The 19859-nt window shown below is 40.5% G+C and overlaps 1 protein-coding gene across 3 annotated transcripts in view; it reads right to left on the bottom strand.

Annotated features, from left to right (window-relative positions):
- Positions 1-19859, bottom strand: part of SPAG17 (sperm associated antigen 17) — a 245908-nt gene that overhangs the window by 182644 nt on the left and 43405 nt on the right. For 2 of the 3 annotated variants that reach the window (XM_054042535.1, XM_054042551.1), the window contains exons 3-7: positions 19210-19341; positions 17155-17359; positions 10889-11083; positions 8817-8998; positions 1212-1346 (exon numbers count right to left, since the gene is read on the bottom strand). In XM_054042535.1, coding sequence (XP_053898510.1) covers positions 1212-1346; positions 8817-8998; positions 10889-11083; positions 17155-17359; positions 19210-19341 — 849 coding nt within the window. The remainder of the gene's footprint in view (positions 1-1211; positions 1347-8816; positions 8999-10888; positions 11084-17154; positions 17360-19209; positions 19342-19859) is intronic. The other variant, XM_054042544.1, reaches the window with a different exon arrangement.

The raw sequence follows: 19859 nt of genomic DNA, 5'->3' as shown, positions 1-19859 counted from the left end.
AAGATTTTTGGCAATTCTGACTTCTCCAAGTTGGGAAAAGAGAGGAGTGGGAATGGAGATAAGGAAGTTTCATGCTTTAAGACATTATTATCAAATTTTCCATACAACTCAAAATTATCATTTAAAAATATTAATTTTGGCACCTCTTCAGGTTTGCCTGTGTTTTAAAAAATTTAGTTGAAAAATAAACAAATTAGAAATTACTTAAATTAGATTCCCTTTTCCTAACTGAGGGAGTTGGAACATCAAAGGGATGAAGGACCGTCCAGAGACACATGAACACAAACTATACTGTAGTTGGCTATCATATCTGTCCATTGAAAAAATGCAATTTCCTTTATCTCAATGATGTTTATGCATATATATATATGAATATCAAAGCAGACATGTAAAATAAGTTTTATTAAAAAGAGTTTAATTTTTCACTTCAGATATCAAAGACTTTCAAGTATGCAATAAAAGCTTAGGCTAAAATTTTCAAAGATTCTTGGTTCCTCAATTTTTGAAAGGCAAACATCCAAAAGTAGTGGACATTTCTGAATATTTATATCTTACTTTGTAAATGAACTGATCTGGCAAATTACTCCATGCAAGATGACCTCTGGGCATGCAGAATCCCTGTGATGGGGTGCACTCACCCGCACTCGATGGGGAAGGTTAATTCCTCACTTGGGCTGAGCAAGCCATGCCCCCACTGGCCATGCTCCAGGTGCAGCACTAGTATAAAAGGGAGCAGCCCAGCTCAGTCTGGGCTGACAGCTGAGGAAGAACACTCCTTGCTGGCTTCAGCCCAGGAGCAGATGGACCCTCTTACTGCGGAAGCTGGAGGCGCCGAGACCCAGGCAGATGCCCAAGTACATGCAGACACCTGAGAGGGATCAGCATTGCTAGGAACCCCATGCACTGAGAGGCCTGGGGACCCTGATGACGTTTTGACAGCAACTCCAGGAGACATGGTAGGAAGTGGCCTGATTCTCAAGCTGGTGGTGGTTTTTTGTTTTGTTTTGGGTTTGTTGTTTTGAGGATTTAACACTTAAGACAAAAGGCCTGATTCTCATTTACACAAGGTCACATAAGTAGTAAATGGCCTGGTTTGATTTTTTTGAATGCAGTAGTTAAAACATGCAGTTTCACTTAAATTAGTACCTAATTACTGCGCATAACCATGACCTATTGCAAAGCGTCCTTTCATAAGTTGCAGAAGGCTGTACCTGTTTGTTCTTTGTTATTACAGGGACATTAATAAAGTTGGTGTTTTCCAAGTAGTGCTGATGTTGTCTTTTCCAGTCCAGACAGTCATACATCAAACAAGCAATGCTTTCAAATAGCACAGTTCCAAATGAAAGCTATGAGAAAAGAGAAACAGATATGACGGATCAAGTTTATATACAAAACAACACAGTGGAACTCAACCACCAACTAGCAACTCTCTAAGCAACAAACCTACCATCCTTTTAAAATGTTTTCCCTTATTAATTCAAAATGCTAATTTGTAATGTGAGTCTATGAAAACAGAGCTTCTTGTTGGGGGTGATGAGGGCGAAGAATTTTTTCAAGATCTCTCTCATCTTTCCTTTTTATTCTCCCAACTATCACATCACAGTCTGTAACATATTGAATGGTGTATATGTGTAACACTGCCTATAGTGGCAGGAGTTCTACAGAAGATTAAAATGGTACTATTAATGTCAGTTAAAGCCAATTCATCTTTAGATATATGGCATGTGTCTATGGGCTAAATGCACAAAAGTAAGAAGGGAATGCCTAATTCCTAGTCCTAGTTAGGTTCCCAGGCTTTCTATATAATGCATGGGGAGAATCAGGCACCCGAGGAAGGATCCTCAGAAGTGAGCAAGCTAAATGGGGACCTAAGGCAGATAGGAGTGAAATGTAGAGGAATGGTGCAGGACTTAGACCTAGAACCTCAAAGGTATTTAGGTACTTAACTGCCATTCATCTAGGCCTCTAGGCACCTGACTGACAGGGTGAAGTGGGGTGCCTATCTCTGTTCAGGATTCTCAGTTGTGAATCATCTCCTGGAGTTAGGTGCCTAAGCCAGCTCAGCCATTTAGGCAGCTCATACCCTAGCAGATGAAAAACCAGAAAAAATTCTCCTAATAGCCAGGGAACTCACCTCGGATGTGAGAGACCTGGATTCAAGTCTCTTCTCTGCCTCTTTTTGGAGCCAGGACTTGAACAGCTCCAACAGGTCTCATACATCCCATGTGATGGCCCTCACCAATGGGCTATATGCTATTCTTTGTAGATCCCTTTTTCAATCTTTCCTGTCTGAGCTGTTCCATTTTTGTTCTGTTTGTACAGTGCTTAGCATTAGGTATTCTAGGCACTGCAGTATTAGAAATAATAAATATTCATTGGAGCAGGCATTTGAAACTGGGTTGCCTACATCCCAGGTGAGTGCCCTAACCACTGGGCTATTGGGTATTCTGGATTCACATTCACATATGTACCCATCCACTGTGTGCCATGCCCCATCCTGTAGGTGTGTTCTGAGGATGTCCATGGGATTGAACCCCAGGTGAGATAGATAGTGGGAACGCCTACTTTGACAATCCCACTTCAGTGCTCGTTAGCTGTGGGGAAGTGTCAGGATTTAGGTGGCTTTACACATGCCTACTGGCAGAAATTTAGTCACTTAGGGGACTTAGGCAGCAGCTGAGTTGTGAGAATGTCAGTGAAGCCTAAAGGTGAATCAAGGCACCTAAGGAGGAATTAGGTGCCTAAGTACCTTTTTTAGATTTAGGCCGATGTTCTTTTTTTGTAACAGAAGGTACTGTATTCTCTCCCTCATATCAAATGTGCAGGTTTAATTGGTGCAGCTGTAATTGCATGCAGCTGTATATTGCTACAAGTGACCACACTCCGTCCATCCAAGGAAGGCAGGACAAGCCTCCTTACAGAATTCAATGTCATTCTACAATACTCCTACTGTTTGCTGTCCGGGGGTGGGGCGGTGGGAGAAGACCTCAGGACCTGAACTCTGATTCCACAGGTGGAAGCAGTATGATGCCACTAGACCACATAAAGGCCAAAAGTACATTTGAATGAAGCTGTAAGTTGGAGGGTGGAAGCTTCTGATGTGTTTTGCTGTGGATTTTACTAAACACTGAATGATGTAGTGGAAAGAGTAAAACAACTGAGACAGGATTTGCCATCACCATGAGACTGACATCACATGGGGCCAGATATCCAATTCCAACCTGAGGCAAACTCAAGCTTCACTTGGTATTAGCTGGCTTGGCCATATTCTTCTGTGTATGCTAGGCATCACAAAAATGATGCAACAGATTTTTAGAATTGACTCTTCATTTAATTTTTTCCTGGGCAAAACAAAAATAGTCTTTTTTTTTTTTTGGATGAAATTTTAATAGTTTTGTCTGTCAAGACAGTGTGTGTAAAGTCAAGTGACATTAACCCTTTGAGAGTCATCTGTCTTTCCTGTACTGGGTTTCCCTGTTCTGAATGGTATTAATGTATGAGTGTATGCTGTATGAATATAGTGTGAAAGATAGATCTTTCTTTCCCTCCCAGAAAACTAGGATTAGGACAAATAGGCAAATGGGTGTATGTAAAAAGTTAATCTGAGTGGCTGCTGATGACTGGAACAGTCAGATTATCTAAACCCTGCTGGAGTCATGGGTGCAACAGGTTAGCAAATAGGAACCAGAATCATAGGAGACAGGACAAAAAAAATGAAACTTGAGGAGAAAGGGGGTTAGTCAGAGAAGCTCTGGCTCAGAGCTGGCAAGTTAGTCTAATGTTATCTTTGGCTGAGACCTTATAAAGTTGTTTATGGTAACCTCTGATGTGTTTTGTTGATTTTGGTTCCTTTCCTCATACTTGGGAGAATGAATACATTCAGTTTTCTTTGCTCTGACTAGTTTGGTGCACCCGTTTTGTATGTAAGCTGAGTCAGTCACTTGGGTCAAAAATTTAAAAAAATAAAAAATTATAGTAATTATTATAATGATTTTACAAGGCTGTTTTAGGTTCCCAAACTTGAGACATGTTGAAGGAACCTGATTTTACGTAAGTGCTAAGCACACACTTTTTGAAAATCAGGGTTCTTTAAGGTGTCTCAAGTTAGACACCCAAATTCACCAATCACTTTTGATATTATTTGTTTTTATGACAGGATACTTCAAGATTAGTAAGGCAAGTCATTTTGTCATTTTTGAATAACAGGAATTTTGAAAAGTTAGTGTTTTTTATTTTTTAAAAAGTCTGAACTTCTTTTCTTTTTCCCAACCCAAAACATCTGTCAAAAATGGTTGATATAGAAACCTCCTCATGTTTGTTTCTATTATTCATAAGTGGTTACTAGGACACTGGAACATTTTAATTAAGGCTTGCTGAAATGTTTTGAACGTGCAAGCATTATAAACAAAATGAGAAATTCTACAGACATTACAAGCAACATGAACTGCCAATGTTTAACAAGACCAACAGCTAGGATAAGATGAGAGTTTCTAATATCAATTCCCCACCATGTCTCCTCCCAGCACACACATACTTTGTCAAAAAACTCACACCCTGTTTTCCATCTAAAACTTGCCACCTGTACTTTTTGGGCACGGGAGGGTGTTTTGGGAAAGTCTGATATTTGTGGCAAGGCACATTTTCAAAATATGCAAACCTGAATAAAGGTAATTTACTTGTATTATACATCACTCTCTTCTTTCAGATAGCATGTCTGGCAGTCCTTCATTTGAGTCCTCCCCATGCATGTTCTGGAGGCAGTTCAGAGCTGTATTTAACCTCAGTAAAGACTTTGCAGAGGGAATCCACCAAAATAGACTTACTGCATCCGTTCACTGTATACTATGATATGGTTCTATGTTCTTTGGTATCCCTTCTATATGTATTTCTTTAAAGCCCTACAAACACCCTCCCCCCCCCCCACACTTCTTTAGAGTCTATATTGGTCTCTGAGAAATTGAGAAATGTAAATTGAGAATTTCAATCTATTCAAAGAACTCTAGTACACGTAACTTTTCTCTCCCTTTTCAGTATTGACAGTAAAGATTCTTACTGTTGGGATATTCATAAGCAACAGACTCACAAAAGAGATGAGAATGAGAGGATTTTAACCGAATGACTGAAGAATTGCTCTCCCAAAATTAACATTGAATCTGAAGGTCAGGTGAAGAAAGTAATGCCATGTGGGCTGAACTTCAAGTAGCAGTTCTACATGTTTCCACAAATGAGGCATTTCCAAGGCATGCCTTAGAAGCCACTGCGGAATTAGCCAAATGCAATCTGATCCCTTCAGTTTTGAAGGACCTGATAGTTCACCGATTGTTTATATGCAGAATTTAATCCACTAATATAAGTGTTGGGAGGAAATAGTCTGTCCCATAACACTATTACTATAAACCACAAATAAACTGGAAGAAATTATGGAATGTGTTATGGTAGTTGTGACGCTGTACCCCATAATTCTTTATGGGAATATGACTATTCATCCTATTTGTACACATATATCATTTTTGTACTTGAAGTTAAGAATATTGGCTGTATACTTGCTTGATTTCTAAGTAAGCTTTGTAAGGCATTTGGTCAGCTTCTTTAGAAAGGAATTTGCAAAGTTAAGTGCCCAATCAAGAAGCACTTAAGGAACAATGGATCTTGGAATGCTCCAATCCACATAAGAAGTCTACTTGAGGACGTTCAAGGTAGCATGTGAACCATGGCTGCTACCTGTAGTTCTGAGTCATGCATGGACATGTGACTTGCCCATGTGACTCCAAAACTCCATCTTGGAGCTGGACTTTGCATAGGAGAGAGGAGGGGGTCTCCACCCACAAGAGAGTCTATTTAAATGCCAGGAGACCCCTCCATTTGTTTTTTTTCAGCTGGCTAAAGAGAACCTCTCCACCCCCAAAGGATACCTGAAAGGAACTGGAACAAAGGACAGTAACTACAGGGGGTATGAGTGATTGATGGATCCAGACTAGAAGGAGACTAGTCTGTAAAAGGAAGCTTACTGGGTGAGATTTTATTTGTATTCAGTTTCTTAGACATAGACTTGCGTGTTCTATTTTATTTTACTTGGTAATTCACTTTGTTCTGTCTGTTACTACTTGGAATCACTTAAATCCTACTTTCTGTATTTAATAAAATCATTTTTACGTATTATTTAACCCAGAGTATGTATTAATACCGAGGGGGGGGGGCAAACAGCTGTGCATATCTCTCTATCAGTGTTATAGAAGGCAAACAATTCATGAGTTTACCCTGTATAAGCTTTATACAGATTTATTTGGGTTTAGACTCCACTGGGAGTTGAGCATCTGAGTGTTAAAGACAAGAATACTTCTATAAGCTGCTTTCAGTTAAGTCTGCAGCTTTGGAGCAAGTAATTCAGACCCTGGGTCTTTGTTGGAGCAGATGGGCCTGTCTGGCTCAGCAAGACAGGGTGCTGGGGTGCCGAACTAGCAGAGAAAGCAGGGGCAGAAGTAGTCTTGGCACATCAGTTGGCAGTCCCCAAGGGAGTTTCTGAGATCCAACCGGTCACAGTAGTTTAGGATTTTTTCCCCTCATCTAATGTGAACAGGGAGACACTGGATCCCTTGCTATGGTAAAGATCTGGAGTAGGAACACCTAGTGCCTGCTTGGGCTTTCTCTGCCACTTCCTGGACACACTGATCCTTACTAAGAAGGAGTGGGGTACAAAACTACTTTTTAGCAGAGGGCTGTCCTTCCTTTGTTTGCACTGCAGCTATGCTGAATTCTGCTGTATTTGAAGCAGTACTGTGGGGAGGGAGATCCTCCATGTGGTACCAGATTGAGTGACCCTGTTGAACAGAGCCAATGATGCTCTGAGAGGAAATGGAAGAGAAGAAAAAAAGCTCACATGGGAAGATGAGCTGCGGATACGGGCGGAAAGGAATTCTTAGAAAAGAAGAACAGAAAAATTGGATGAATGGACTATAAGGTGGATAGAAAATTGGCTAGATTGTCGGGCTCAGTGAGTAGTGATCAACGGCTCGATGTCTAGTTGGCAGCTGGTATCAATCTAAGGGGTCGATCCTGGGGCCGGTTTTGTTCAACATCTTTATTAATGATCTGGATGATGGGATTAATTGCACCCTCAGCAAGTTCGCAGATGACACTAAGCTTGGGGGAGAGGTAGATACGCTGGAGGCTAGTGATAAGATCCAGAGTGACCTAGACAAATTGGAGGATTGGACCAAAAGAAATCTGAGGTTCAACAAGGACAAGTGCAGAGTTCTGCACTTAGGAAAGAAGAATCCTATGCACTGCTACAGGCTGGGGACCAACTGGCTAAGCAGCAGTTCTGCAGAAAAGGACCTGAGGATTACAGTGGATGAGAAGCTGGATATGAGTCCAGTGTGGATATGAGTAGTGTGCCCTTATTGTAAAGAAGGCCAATGGCATATTGGGCTGTATTAATAGGAGCACTGCCAGCAGATTGAGGGAAGTGATTATTCCCCTCTATTTGGCACTGGTGAGGCCACACCTGGAGTATTGCGTCCAGTTTTGGTCCCCCCACTACAGAAGGGATGCGGACAAATTGGAGATAGTCCAGCGGAGGGCAATGAAAATAATTAGGGGGCTGGGGCACATGACTTACGAGGAGAGGCTGAGGGAACTGGGGTTATTTAGTCTGCAGAAGAGAAGAGTGAGGTGGGATTTGATAGCAGCCTTCAAATACCTGAAGGGGGGTTCCAAAGAGGTTGGAGCTAGGCTGTTCTCAGTGGTGGCAGATGACAGAACAAGAAGCAATGGTCTCAAGTTGCAGTGGGGGAGGTCTAGATTGGATATTTAGTTGGGGATTGGTCTTGCTTTGAGCAGGGGGTTGGACTAGATGACCTCCTGAGGTCCGTTCCAACCCTGATATTCTATGATATTAGGAAACACTATTTCACTAGGAGGGTGGTGAAGCACTGGAATGGGTTACCTAGGGAGGTGGTATAATCTCTATCGTTAGAGGTTTTTAAGGCCCGGCTTGACAAAGCCATGGCTGGGATGATTTAGTTGGTGTTGGTCCTTCTTTGAGCAGGGGATTGGACTAGATGACCTCCTGAGGTCTCTTCCAACCCTAATATTCTATGAAAAAGAGAATTCAATCTGCACAAGAATAAAGACAAAAAACGTGGGGGAAGAGTTCTGAGCTGGGGCACCTCTGCAGATGAAAGAAGTGCTGGTTGGCTTCTACTGGGTGATTAGTCTTTAAGAAAAAGGGTTGGTGGCCATAATTGTGTACTGCATTTGAAGCATGCTTTGGGGCTGACCCCCCAAAGGCAACGTGGGATGTGCATTAGAACATCATATCTCAACAATGGCTTGCACAGAAATTCCACATTTTTTTTTATTATTCCTTTATTTTCATTTGCCCTCAATGAGATCTAGGACACAGATCTATTGTTAAAGGGCTGGCAATATAATTTTGGAGTTATTCAATACCAATGTTTGAACCTCTAATGAGGAGTGTGTGGACGCTATGAATTTGTTTAGTATTATACTTCAAAGAGATTACAAACTCTGCAACCCTGGCCCACGGTTTAGAAACTCACTGTGTAAAACATTGGCTCAAAGAACATAGAAGCCCTATAGATACACCCAGCAAGTTTATAAGGTGTGGAAAATAAATGGCTTTCATTCAAGGAGATAACAATCTTCATAGGCATAGTTTGTATGCTCTGTAAACAAATTAGTCTGGTTCAAAGTTTTACAGACACACACAGCTCAAATTCCCACTGTACTTAAATTGGTGTTATATGCTATAAAAACTAAATGGGCAGCTCATTGTGAAAGAGGAAACTACTAACCATCATGTCACTATTAGTCCAGTCTGGGGGAAAGGTATTTTCCTTTACTATGTGATGAAGTCTGGCAACATCAAAGAGAGTTGATCCATGTTTCCCACTGTTCAGAATTGGCTCCAAGTATTTCCAGAACATTTCCAAATCTTTGATAGCTTTAGCTTTCTTCCTTTTTTCAGCTTCTACAACTATAAATGCATTGTTATTAGATAAATTATAGCATATTTGTATCCCAATATCTCCCTTTTACATGGGAATAGTGAGTCTGAGACATATTTCTGGAATATTGAGAAGGAAACATGAATTGCAGGTTGGTCTACTCTACTCAAAGTGTTCTTCAAAAAATTCCTATTCTTAAACAAATTCCCAGAAAAATATTTGAGGTCAAGCCCAACTTAAGGTTGTAAATACAAAACAAAAATGTAAGGAGGGAAAAACTTCATAGGATGTTGCACTTGAAGAAACAACAAATAAATGCCTGAAATCCAAAATCTAAGGTTATACTTATCAAAATGCCTTGGGCCTAAACTAGTAACTGTTCTTCAAATGTGAGGTAGATAAGTGTTGTTATCCCCATTTTAGAGATGTTGAAACTAAGACAAAGAGATTAAAGTACATTTCATCGGTGAAATGTGATTGTAGAAACATCAGTGCAGGTTTCCATGTTTATTGTATTGTAATGATCAAATTTCCTCATTATCTGGGTACAAAAATGTTTTTTCTAAATGCCAGCCCTGCAAACTCACTCTGGGATTATGGCCTGACTGTTGTAGCTGCTGAGAATCTGCAGCTGCAAATGCCTTGATTTCATTTGGAGTTCTGGATGCTCAGCACTTCTAAAAATCAGGCCTGGGGCTAAATTTATCCTTGGTATAACTCCAATGATCCAGAGGTGTCTAAAGTTGATAACCCCAAAAATACGGCAGTGGACTGTTCTGAAACGTTTGGCCTATGTAACTTTCCCAAGGCCATACAAGGATTCTGTGGCAGTCATGAAGAGAACCCTGGACTATCCTTCCTCAACTAAGGCACTTCCATCTACTGATGTTGCTCAAGGGTTGTTATCAAAGGAATGTGAATTGGAAAATTATGTCTGAGTATCTGGTACAGATGTTTATATGTTGAATATGATACAGTGCAGTGGGAGTATGTCAAACCAACCCGATAGCTTTCTTTGACAGGGTAACAAGCCTTGTGGATGGGGGGGAAGTGGTAGACGTGGTATATCTTGACTTTAGTAAAGCTTTTGATATTGTCTCGTGTGACCTTCTCATAAACAAATTAGGGAAATGCAACCTAGATGGAGCTACTATAAGGTAGGCACAAAACTGGTTGGAAAACTGTTCCCAGAGAGTAGTTATCAGTGGTTCACAGTCATGCTGAAAGGCCATAACAAATAAACTGACAATTCATGACACTTTAATTCTGCTGAATGAATCCAGTTAGAGGATTTATTCTTTGATTTCACCAATTGATTCTTTGACTCCATCAGTCTTAAAGAACTTGAGATGCATCTTCAGTTCCTGTAACTGATAAATGTTTTAAGAGGCTTGACAGACAATGTACTCAAAATCTGGAGTCCTTTCATTGAAATTTTTGACGTTTCATTTATACTAATACTATACCAATTTTTCCAAAGTGACAGGTGGGCTAGATGCCACTAGTTAATTATTCTTCAATGTAAGATCTAGAAAACTGGGAAAAGAAGGGAGTGAGGAAGAATATTAAGAGGAGAAAAATATTGTTGAATCTCTTCTTCTGTAAATATTGGACAAGAAAATTTCCCATCTCTAATAGTTGTGATATCATAATACATCTCATGGGGATTACAAGGCAAAGCAAGTACCAGCACTAGTGACAAGTGTCAAAGAAGCTAACTGGCTGATTCCTAATATTACAATAATAATACAAATATTCAGCTCATTTCCTCCTGTAGGCCTAGATATTTAAAACATTTTAAAAAGAGAGCACAGGCACTCAGATAACACAATGCTAAGCATGGATAAGAATTTAAATAGCATTTTAAAAATAGAATATTTAGGATTTTATAAAGGATATTTGTCCTATCACTAGCTTACCTTCAGGTGTAAGTAATGATGATTCTTGCAGTTTAGCTGCTCCCAAATATGTCTGCAATGGCTCGTAATTTTCAGAAGAAATCTTAATTACATTAGAGATACTGACCCCAAGCTCAGACAGAACAGGTAGTAACTGAGGGTTGTGGAAACCCCAAATTATGAAGTAATATTGGGCACCATCATCTGGTTCATCATCTGTTCAAAATATCGAAATCACCAGTCACATTACAAAAGGAGAGCAGATTAGAATAGATCATTTCAGCTGCTATATTAAAGTATATTGTAGCTCAATTGCATAGCAACAGCTATATTTAAGGTTGCACAAATATTTCTATTGTAACTCCTTTTGTTCTGATGCACACAATTTTCTGAACTTTCATCTTTTAGACTGAAATTTTCCAACTGGTTTCAGTAGCAACCTTCATGGAACTTGTAGGGAGGAGCACAGCTTGCAGAAGCGAAGAATTTGGAGGAGGCACCAGGAAGCCAGTATGTCTGCACGTGGCAAGAGTGCTAGCTACAGATGCAGCATCTCTGTAAATAGCTCTCTTAATAGAGAGCCAATTTAATTTCAGAAACATGGAGTGCTATCATGTTCTTACCGAGCATATGGTACAATTACTGTCCAACAGTGAATTTTTTAGGTAAGTATGTACAAAAATAGTTGAAAGAACAGGAGTACTTGTGGCACCTTAGAGACCAACACATTTATTAGAGCATAAGCTTTCGTGGACTACAGCCCACTTCTTCAGATGCATATATATGAGCATTGCCGCATCCGAAGAAGTGGGCTGTAGTCCACGAAAGCTTATGCTCTAATAAATGTGTTAGGCTCTAAGGTGCCACAAGTACTCCTGTTCTTTTTGCGGACACAGACTAATATGGCTGCTACTCTGAAAAAAATAGTTGAGCTGGTTTTGAGAGTGAGGGAAATGGAAAAGGAACATTTTCCACATCATAAAAAGTCTGACTTTGATTTAGCACCTAAGTGCATAAGGGTAAGAAGCTGAAATGTGGCAGGATGAGTCCTGTGGGAGGATAGGCACTTTTCAGTGTTCTGGTGAAAAAGGAATTTTTGATTTGCCCAAGTTCTTTCGGTTTGTCAATTATAGTTTGAACATGTGCAGGAGTGTGTTTTTACACAGCTAAAATGCTTTTTAATAATCTCCAAGTGTCCTAAATGAAAGAAGGCGGCAGTTCTCATGCATGCATAGCAGAGTTTACTACTTGGGGGAAAATGAAGTGAATATATGTACTGAATGAGGCAGAGCTTTCTAGACACCATCTTGATTCACTAGTAAACTGGAAAACAGTACAGCAGAATCTCAGTTACGAACACCTGGGGAATGGAGGTTATTTGCAACTCTGAACAAAACATTATGATTGTTCTTTCAAAAGTTTACAACTGAATATTGACTTAATACAGCTTTGAAACTTTACTGTGCAGAAGAAAAATGCTGCTTTCCCTTTATTTTTTCAGTAGCTTACTTTTAACACAGTACTATACTGTATTTGATTTTTTTTTTTTTTGGTCTCTGTTGCTGCCTGATTGCATACTTCTGGTTCCAAATGAGGTATGTGGTTGACTGGTGGTTCTACTATAAGTTGTACGAAACAAAGTGCAATATACAGTGAGCCTTGTCTCATAAAGGGCTCAATTCTGCACAGTGCTGAGCACTCTGGCCCAATCTAGTAAAGCACTTAAATACATGATGTAATTGGGACTATTACATGCTTAAACTTAAACATGTACTTAAATGCTTTGCTGGATTGGACCAGAGCTTTCAGCAACTTGCAGGATCAAACCCTCCCTCTGCACCTTAATGTGTACTGCTGCACTTTACAATATTGAATAGCAAATATAGCGCTGTGCTAGTTGCCTCTTACAGGTTGCACACACTTCTTACAGCACTTTAGAGCTACCGTGCAGTGTATGACAAAAGGCTATTTATTACTGTAAGTCTGTGCTAACTCTGAAGCTCTATGAAAGTGCTCTCTGCTGCCATCTATTGATAAACTGGAGGAAGAGAGACTGAGTAGACCTTATTTGCATGTTACCCACCCTCCCAGTATGAACATTTTGGTTGTTCTGATTAAAATTCCATTACATTTTGGGTGTGGGGTAATGAAATATAATCATTGCTATGCAACAGAAAAATGAAGTCACCCTAAACAAAAGTATCTCTCTGGCACTGCCAGGGAATGGAACTTGGATTTAAGCCAGACCGAGAGGGAACAGCTCATTTGTAGTAAGAAGCAAGTCATTGGTGGCAAGCACTCTAATCAATGCTCCTATATGCCACGTGAGAGATGATGCAGAGTCAGCATTGAGGCTAGAGGCAGTGACAGGGTTTCTCTTCATGGAAACCAGGCAGCATTTCCCACTGGAATGGTGGAGAGGGACCAGACTTTTGGACATCACTAAACACTGCCAACAAACTGAGTGGGGTGCACAGAAAGGGAAGTGGGGCAAGTGGTATGGGAAAGGGACATTTGACAATCACATCAGAAGGTGGGAAAACAAAGGACTACTGCCAAAGATACTGTGAGGGTGGGTGTTTTACTTATTACTTGTATAAAAAGACGGTTGAGTTATTTTCCCAAATTAATGCTGTGTTCCTTTCCCTCTTAATAAAAATGTATTTAACACACAGATTCAGTACTTGCAAACAGGGACCTCATTCCATTCTCAACTCATTCAAGACTCCAGGGCACAAGGAGCCAGAGGCTGTGGTTAATAAGACAACAGCATTTAGAGTCACTACCCTGTAAGAGCAAAAGGGGAGAGGACAATTTTTCTGCTGCAGTTGTGGCCAGGATGTACATATTGCTGTCAAGTATCAGAATGAAGAGAATCCCACCTTAGTATACCAGATGCTGAGGATGAGTTGGGGGGAATTGAGAAACTGGCAAGGGGCTTCAGAAGGGAGACACTCAGGCTCTCAGAACTTAAAGCAGGGGTTCCCAAACTTTTGCTGGCACAACCCCATTTGAATGAACTATTTACTCCGGGACCCCAGACAGCATGGAGGATGCCATTTTGAAGAGAAAATCACACTCTTCCCACAGTGTGACCTTATACCATATGGAATAGGCCATTTTGCTCTACAAAGTGGTGTCCTCCACACAGCGTGACCTCATATGTATGGTGCATGCAAGGTCATGCTGTGCAGAGGATGTCATTTTGTAGAAGCAAAGTGGCATCCTCCATGCACCATGACCTCACATGCACTGCATGGAAGTCATGCTGTGCAGAGCAAAATGGTGTCCTCTGTACACTAGGGATCGCTGCAACCCCATCTGCTGATGGCCTGGCCCCATTTGGGGTCACGACTTACAGTTTGGGAACCTCTGACTTAAAGGCTCCCATGGAAAGATTCTCCAAGCCTAAATACCACCATGACTAATAGAAGCTCAAGCAGAGGTCACTGTAAAGGCTGAAGCGACAGAATGTATAACTTACTTGATACTGGATCCCAAGGGACTATTTCAGTTTTTCTACCAACAGTTGCTTAGGAATTGACAGTAAAGCCACTGACTGGACTTAGTATGGATGAATACCCTTACCAAGGGAACATCATAGTGGTCCTGGAATTTTCAGAGGAGGTTGTCAGGAAAAGAGAAGAAGTGGACACAGCAGCAGTGATATGTTTTGGTGTCTGATGTGTCTGTTCTCATAGAGACCAACTCTAGACTTTTGAGGTACTCCCCAACTACTGCAGATGAGTTGGGGAGCAATACCTAAACACCCTTAGCCAGGGACCTGACCTTCCCTCCCCATCCCACCTCCCCATGTGAATCCAGGCTCCACCAGTAGACCCTGAAAGATTCTGAGGAAGAAATTTTGTGAAAGATCCAGGGTGTTCTTGCTACACAAGTGGGTCATGGGACACATGTAGGCAGAAGATCATATCATCACACTACAAGACTCATGTCCTTTCAGAGCATGTTCTAGGAAGATTGCTCTCTCCAAGATGGAGGACCTGCAACACCATCTTCAGGAACTGCTTGCAAACGGCATCACTGCAGAATCATGAAGCCCATATATCTCTTTTATAGTGGGAGTACAGAAGTTGAATGGGAACATAAGGATATATAGAGAGAGACAACCAAGTGCTAAAAAGATGCACTGTGGTAGATCAGTACATCATGCCTCAAGTACAAGATACTTTGGCCTGTTTGCTAGGGTTCTCAGTGGTGGATTTTTGCAGTGAATATTGCCAGATCCTGCTGGGACAAAAAGACACCATTCATCTGCTCTTTGGGTTTCCTACCAGTTTGAACTCATGCCCAAGGTCAATCTCATAAAACAGGTATGATTTGGTGAGTTGCCTGAGATGCAGTTCTGGTTCCTGGTTTTCCGGTACTTGGTCTTGAACTGCTTAATTTGCTCCCTGCACTGGTCACCAGTCTGATAAATTTCCAGTGCTGCCAGCTTCTTTGCTATTTGCTGGTATGCATGGTCATTCCTGGTACTCTTACTAGAATCCACTGTTTAGCTGGTCTCCCATCAGAGATTAACCAAAATCTGGGTGTGCTCCCCGACCATGAAGCAGCACTTTTTGCAAAGGACTTCCGGATTTGCACTGCAAATTCAGAGTGTTAGGTTCTCTGAAGGTGTGTTTTCAGCTCAGAGGTCAGAATAAAATGGAAGGGTTAAATGCTGACTCTTTGAACTGCTGTACTAGAACAAGGGGAGTTGCTTCTGTTTCCTTGGAGTCAATTGACAATTCTTGGGGGAGAGAGGACAAAGAAATTTGACGGATTCCCAGGACCCAAATCGGGACCAGTTGTGTCTATACTGCAAAGCAATAGGGCTTTAACCTTGTGTCCCAGCTTAACTGGGGCTTGAGGTGTCCACCCTCATGGGGTCCTAGGACCCTGGATCTGAGCCTGAGAGATTAATGTATGGACAGAAGGGAGGTTCCGACTCAAGCCTGAGTCTGAGACTGGGCATGCATTGCAATGTAGACATACCCTATATGCCTTAAGCCTAGCTATGAAGAGCTCTGTGAGAGTATGAGACACATAACAGTGGTCTGCTAGAGTTGGAAGATGGGAGATTAAACTTGCTCTGTAGTTACAAACCCTGGCTCCACGCTAAGTATGTCACTAGTCTAGAGGTGCAGAGCTTTGTAAATTTCTCAACATTTTTGCAAAAAGAACAGGAGTACTTGTGGCACCTTAGAGACTAACAAATTTATTAGAGCATAAGCTTTCGTGGACTACAGCCCACTTCTTCGGATGCATATAGAGTGGAATAAATATCGGGGAGATATATATACACACATACAGAGAGCATAAACAGGTGGGAGTTGTCTTACCAACTCTGAGAGGTCAATTAAGTAAGAGAAAAAAAACTTCTGAAGTGATAATCAAGCTAGCCCAGTACAGACAGTTTGATAAGAAGTGTGAGAATACTTACAAGGGGAGATAAATTCAATGTTTGTAATGGCTCAGCCATTCCCAGTCCTTATTCAGTCCTAAATTGATTGTATCTAGTTTGCATATCAATTCCAGCTCAGCAGTCTCTGGTTGGAGTCTGTTTTTGAAGTTTTTCTGTTGTAAAATAGCCACCCACAGGTCTGTCATTGAATGACCAGACAGATTAAAGTGTTCTCTCACTGGTTTTTTGAGTATTATGATTCCTGATGTCAGATTTGTGTCCATTAATTCTTTTGCGTAGAGACTGTCCGATTTGGCCAATGTACATGGCAGAGGGGCATTGCTGGCACATGATGGCATATATCACATTGGTAGATGTGCTCATTCACCATGCTCTCTGTATTTGTGTATATATATCTCCTCAATATATGTTCCATTCTATATGCATCCGAAGAAGTGGGCTGTAGTCCACGAAAGCTTATGCTCTAATAAATTTGTTAGTCTCTAAGGTGCCACAAGTACTCCTGTTCTTTTTGCAGATACAGACTAACACGGCTGCTACTCTGAAACCTGTCAACATTTTTGGCTTCCTTTAGTGGATGTTTGTAGCCATGTCCATCCACTATGGTTTAGGAATACGATTTTTCTCAGAACTGGTTAGCACATTATTAACTTGTACAGCTTTTGATATTTTATAACACAAGGAGAAGATTGTCTCATTGATATGGAGGTAAATGTAATTATTTTCTTTCTTGACTTATAACGAGTTTCAATCTTTCTAAAGGGAATACATCAGAGTCTTGAATCAGCAGGTAGGTTTCAAGACTTTTAAATGCTCTTTGGGTGAGTTGATCAGCAGTCTATCTGCATGCCTTACATACCCAAATATTTGTCATCCTCCTCCTCTTCTCCACGTCGCTTTAGTGTGGTGTCCTTTTTAATAGTAGTTGCTGTTGGTACTGCTTCAGCTTTCTTTCCCTTCCCTCCTTTTCCTGCAGATTTGGTACTGGGTGGCTTTTCCTTCTTGCCAGGAGGTTTAGCTTTCCCTTTGTCTTTTTCTTTCTCCTTCTCTCGCTCTTCTGCTGCCTGGTAAAATTAACAAACTAATCTCACATATTAGTCTAAGCATGAACAGAACAAATGGTTGACTGTAGTAAAACTTTACTGTTTGAATATATTTATTTGAATATTTTTCCCTCTTACCCTTCAGGATTTTGTTTTGGTGCAGCTGTCTTGAGCTCCACCCTTTCTCCTTTCTCACACTCTTCAGTTTATTATATTCCTATTAAATAGCAGTGCCAAGACCTCATGCTAAAAGAATAGGGTATATATGAAAAAATAACTATGATTTTTAAAAATGAGTGAAATTGGTGCTGGTGAAAGGTGGATTGATACAGCCCTGGAAACTAATGCCTTCTGATGCTTTAAGCTTCAGAGCAGGTACAGTACTTGCATCAGCAGTGCAAACTTCCCTGTGGACCAGGAAGGAACTGTGGCTGATCAAAAAGTTCAGACTCTAAGGCTGGTTCAGTCCTTAGCGTCTCTATTGAAACTGCCAACTATGGAATCAATTGGTGCCAACTCTGTCGGTCTTTTCTTTGATATGAACATCTATCCACTATGAACTGGGACTGAGAGCACTACATTCATTTCATACAGGACACTAATGAATCATTAGATAATTCCCAGACAAAAACTATATTAAAATAGAGCTAAGGTGGACAGTATATATATATATATATATATATATATATATATATATATATATATATATAAAATTGCAGGGATGGTGTCACCTGTAGTGACACCATGCCATAATTATAAATGGATTAAATGGATTTTTTAAAAGGTACATTCAATTTTTCTCTTCTTTTTTTGCCCCCTTATGGTGTCATGTTAAAGGGCGTACAAGCAGCAAGGAAAGCTCTCAGCACTCTGTTTAACTGGTATGATTTACCATACTCAGTTGTTTTGCTGGATGCTGTAGAAGTAGTAGCCTTTCTGGCTGTAGCTGTTGTCTTTTAGTTCAGATTAGAAACCAGAGATTCTGCCTTCTTTTGCTCTCTTCCCTCTGTCTGGTGCTAAGCACCCTCACATGTGCTCCTTTTAAACTATTCAGACCTGTCTCCAAGAGACTCAAAGCTATCTAGTGGATTTGTGGATTCCAACCAGTTTTCTTCATCTCATTTCAAATTTATTCCACTTCAGACTTTTGTAAACCCCATCTTTTTGTGCTACAGCTTTGTGTTCCTAACCCGATGAACACATAGAGTCAGATTACATAATTGTCAGTTCTAGAATGTTCACAAAACACTGCCTTATTTATTGTATCTGGGTCATTTCCTAGAATTAAGTGCTGAACATAGTAGACACTGAACTTGTCTGGTTTTGACCAAAGAGCTCTAGATGTTTTCAACACCTTCAGAGTCCTTTGCTACTATTTTTTTCCAGTTTAATATTTCCTTACATTCTGTAGTCTCATTTGCTTATTCTTTAACCTTTTACATATACTGCAGCACCTAGCTGTCCTGCATTTGTATCCCATTTGTTTCTTCTGATGTCTTCCCCTATAATTCCTATCTTCTTTATAATTACTAAGCAGTTATTTCCTTCTCATTCCTCTTAAAGGGACTTTTGTATTAACTTTGTTCCCTTTCTGTTTTTCTTTCTCCTGTCCCACCTTCTGCATCTCAGTACTCAGGAATGAATATTTAAGGAGTTAACTATTTTAAAGACTCAATAAAAAAAGAATATTCTATTTGGTTTGTTTTTAGCTTCTCCTCAGTTATAAATGCATTTACTGGATAATATTTTCTAATAGTAGGAGGGACAGAAGTTGAATTTACTTGGGCAACACTTGACTGTGTGATCTGGAGGGAATGGAATTGCCTTCATAAAGTTGGGTGGAACATCCTCCTTACAGCACACAAGAGTACCTTCTTTTCAGCTGCTCTTCTCTGCAGGTCCTTCTGTTTGATGCAAAGCAGCTGAAATTTCAATAGTTTTCCAATCAGTGTTACAGGAAGCTGCTCTCCACTATCCAGAATGGCTTTGGCTGCCTCTATCACCTGCAGAGAGGTGAAGAAAGAGTTATTATTAATACAGTTTCAATATAAAATTTGGCATACACTGTGTGTGCTGACAGGGTCGACTGATATTTCACATTTTAAAGTATGTGGCTCACAATAATATGGCCATCCTAAGTCATACTTTCAAAAAATGACCCAATCCCAGTAACAGCCTATCCCCACTCCTTGGCTCTCAGGTCCTTCTTGCTAATCAGCTGGAGTGCTGCTCACTGTCACACTACACACAAGCTGAGATGGAGGCAACAGTCTACATTTCATTTTAGGAGTATACAGATATCCAGTTAATGTTGTAAAAAACATCCACTATTAGGTTTTAAATAGTGGAGTGATATTAACAGCAACTTAGAGAGTTATACATTAAATAGCATTGAATAGATACCAAACCAACTGGGATAGCCTGGGCTACTGTTTATAAAATGGCTAGTGTCTGAGTTACTAACCCTGACTGAAAGATACAAACTGCTTGTTGGCAATTTGAGCGGGGCTATACTGGTGCA

Source organism: Malaclemys terrapin, chromosome 1 (assembly GCF_027887155.1).
Source record: "Malaclemys terrapin pileata isolate rMalTer1 chromosome 1, rMalTer1.hap1, whole genome shotgun sequence".
Lineage (NCBI taxonomy): Eukaryota > Metazoa > Chordata > Testudines > Emydidae > Malaclemys > Malaclemys terrapin.
This window is presented reverse-complemented; position numbering and strand designations above follow the sequence as displayed.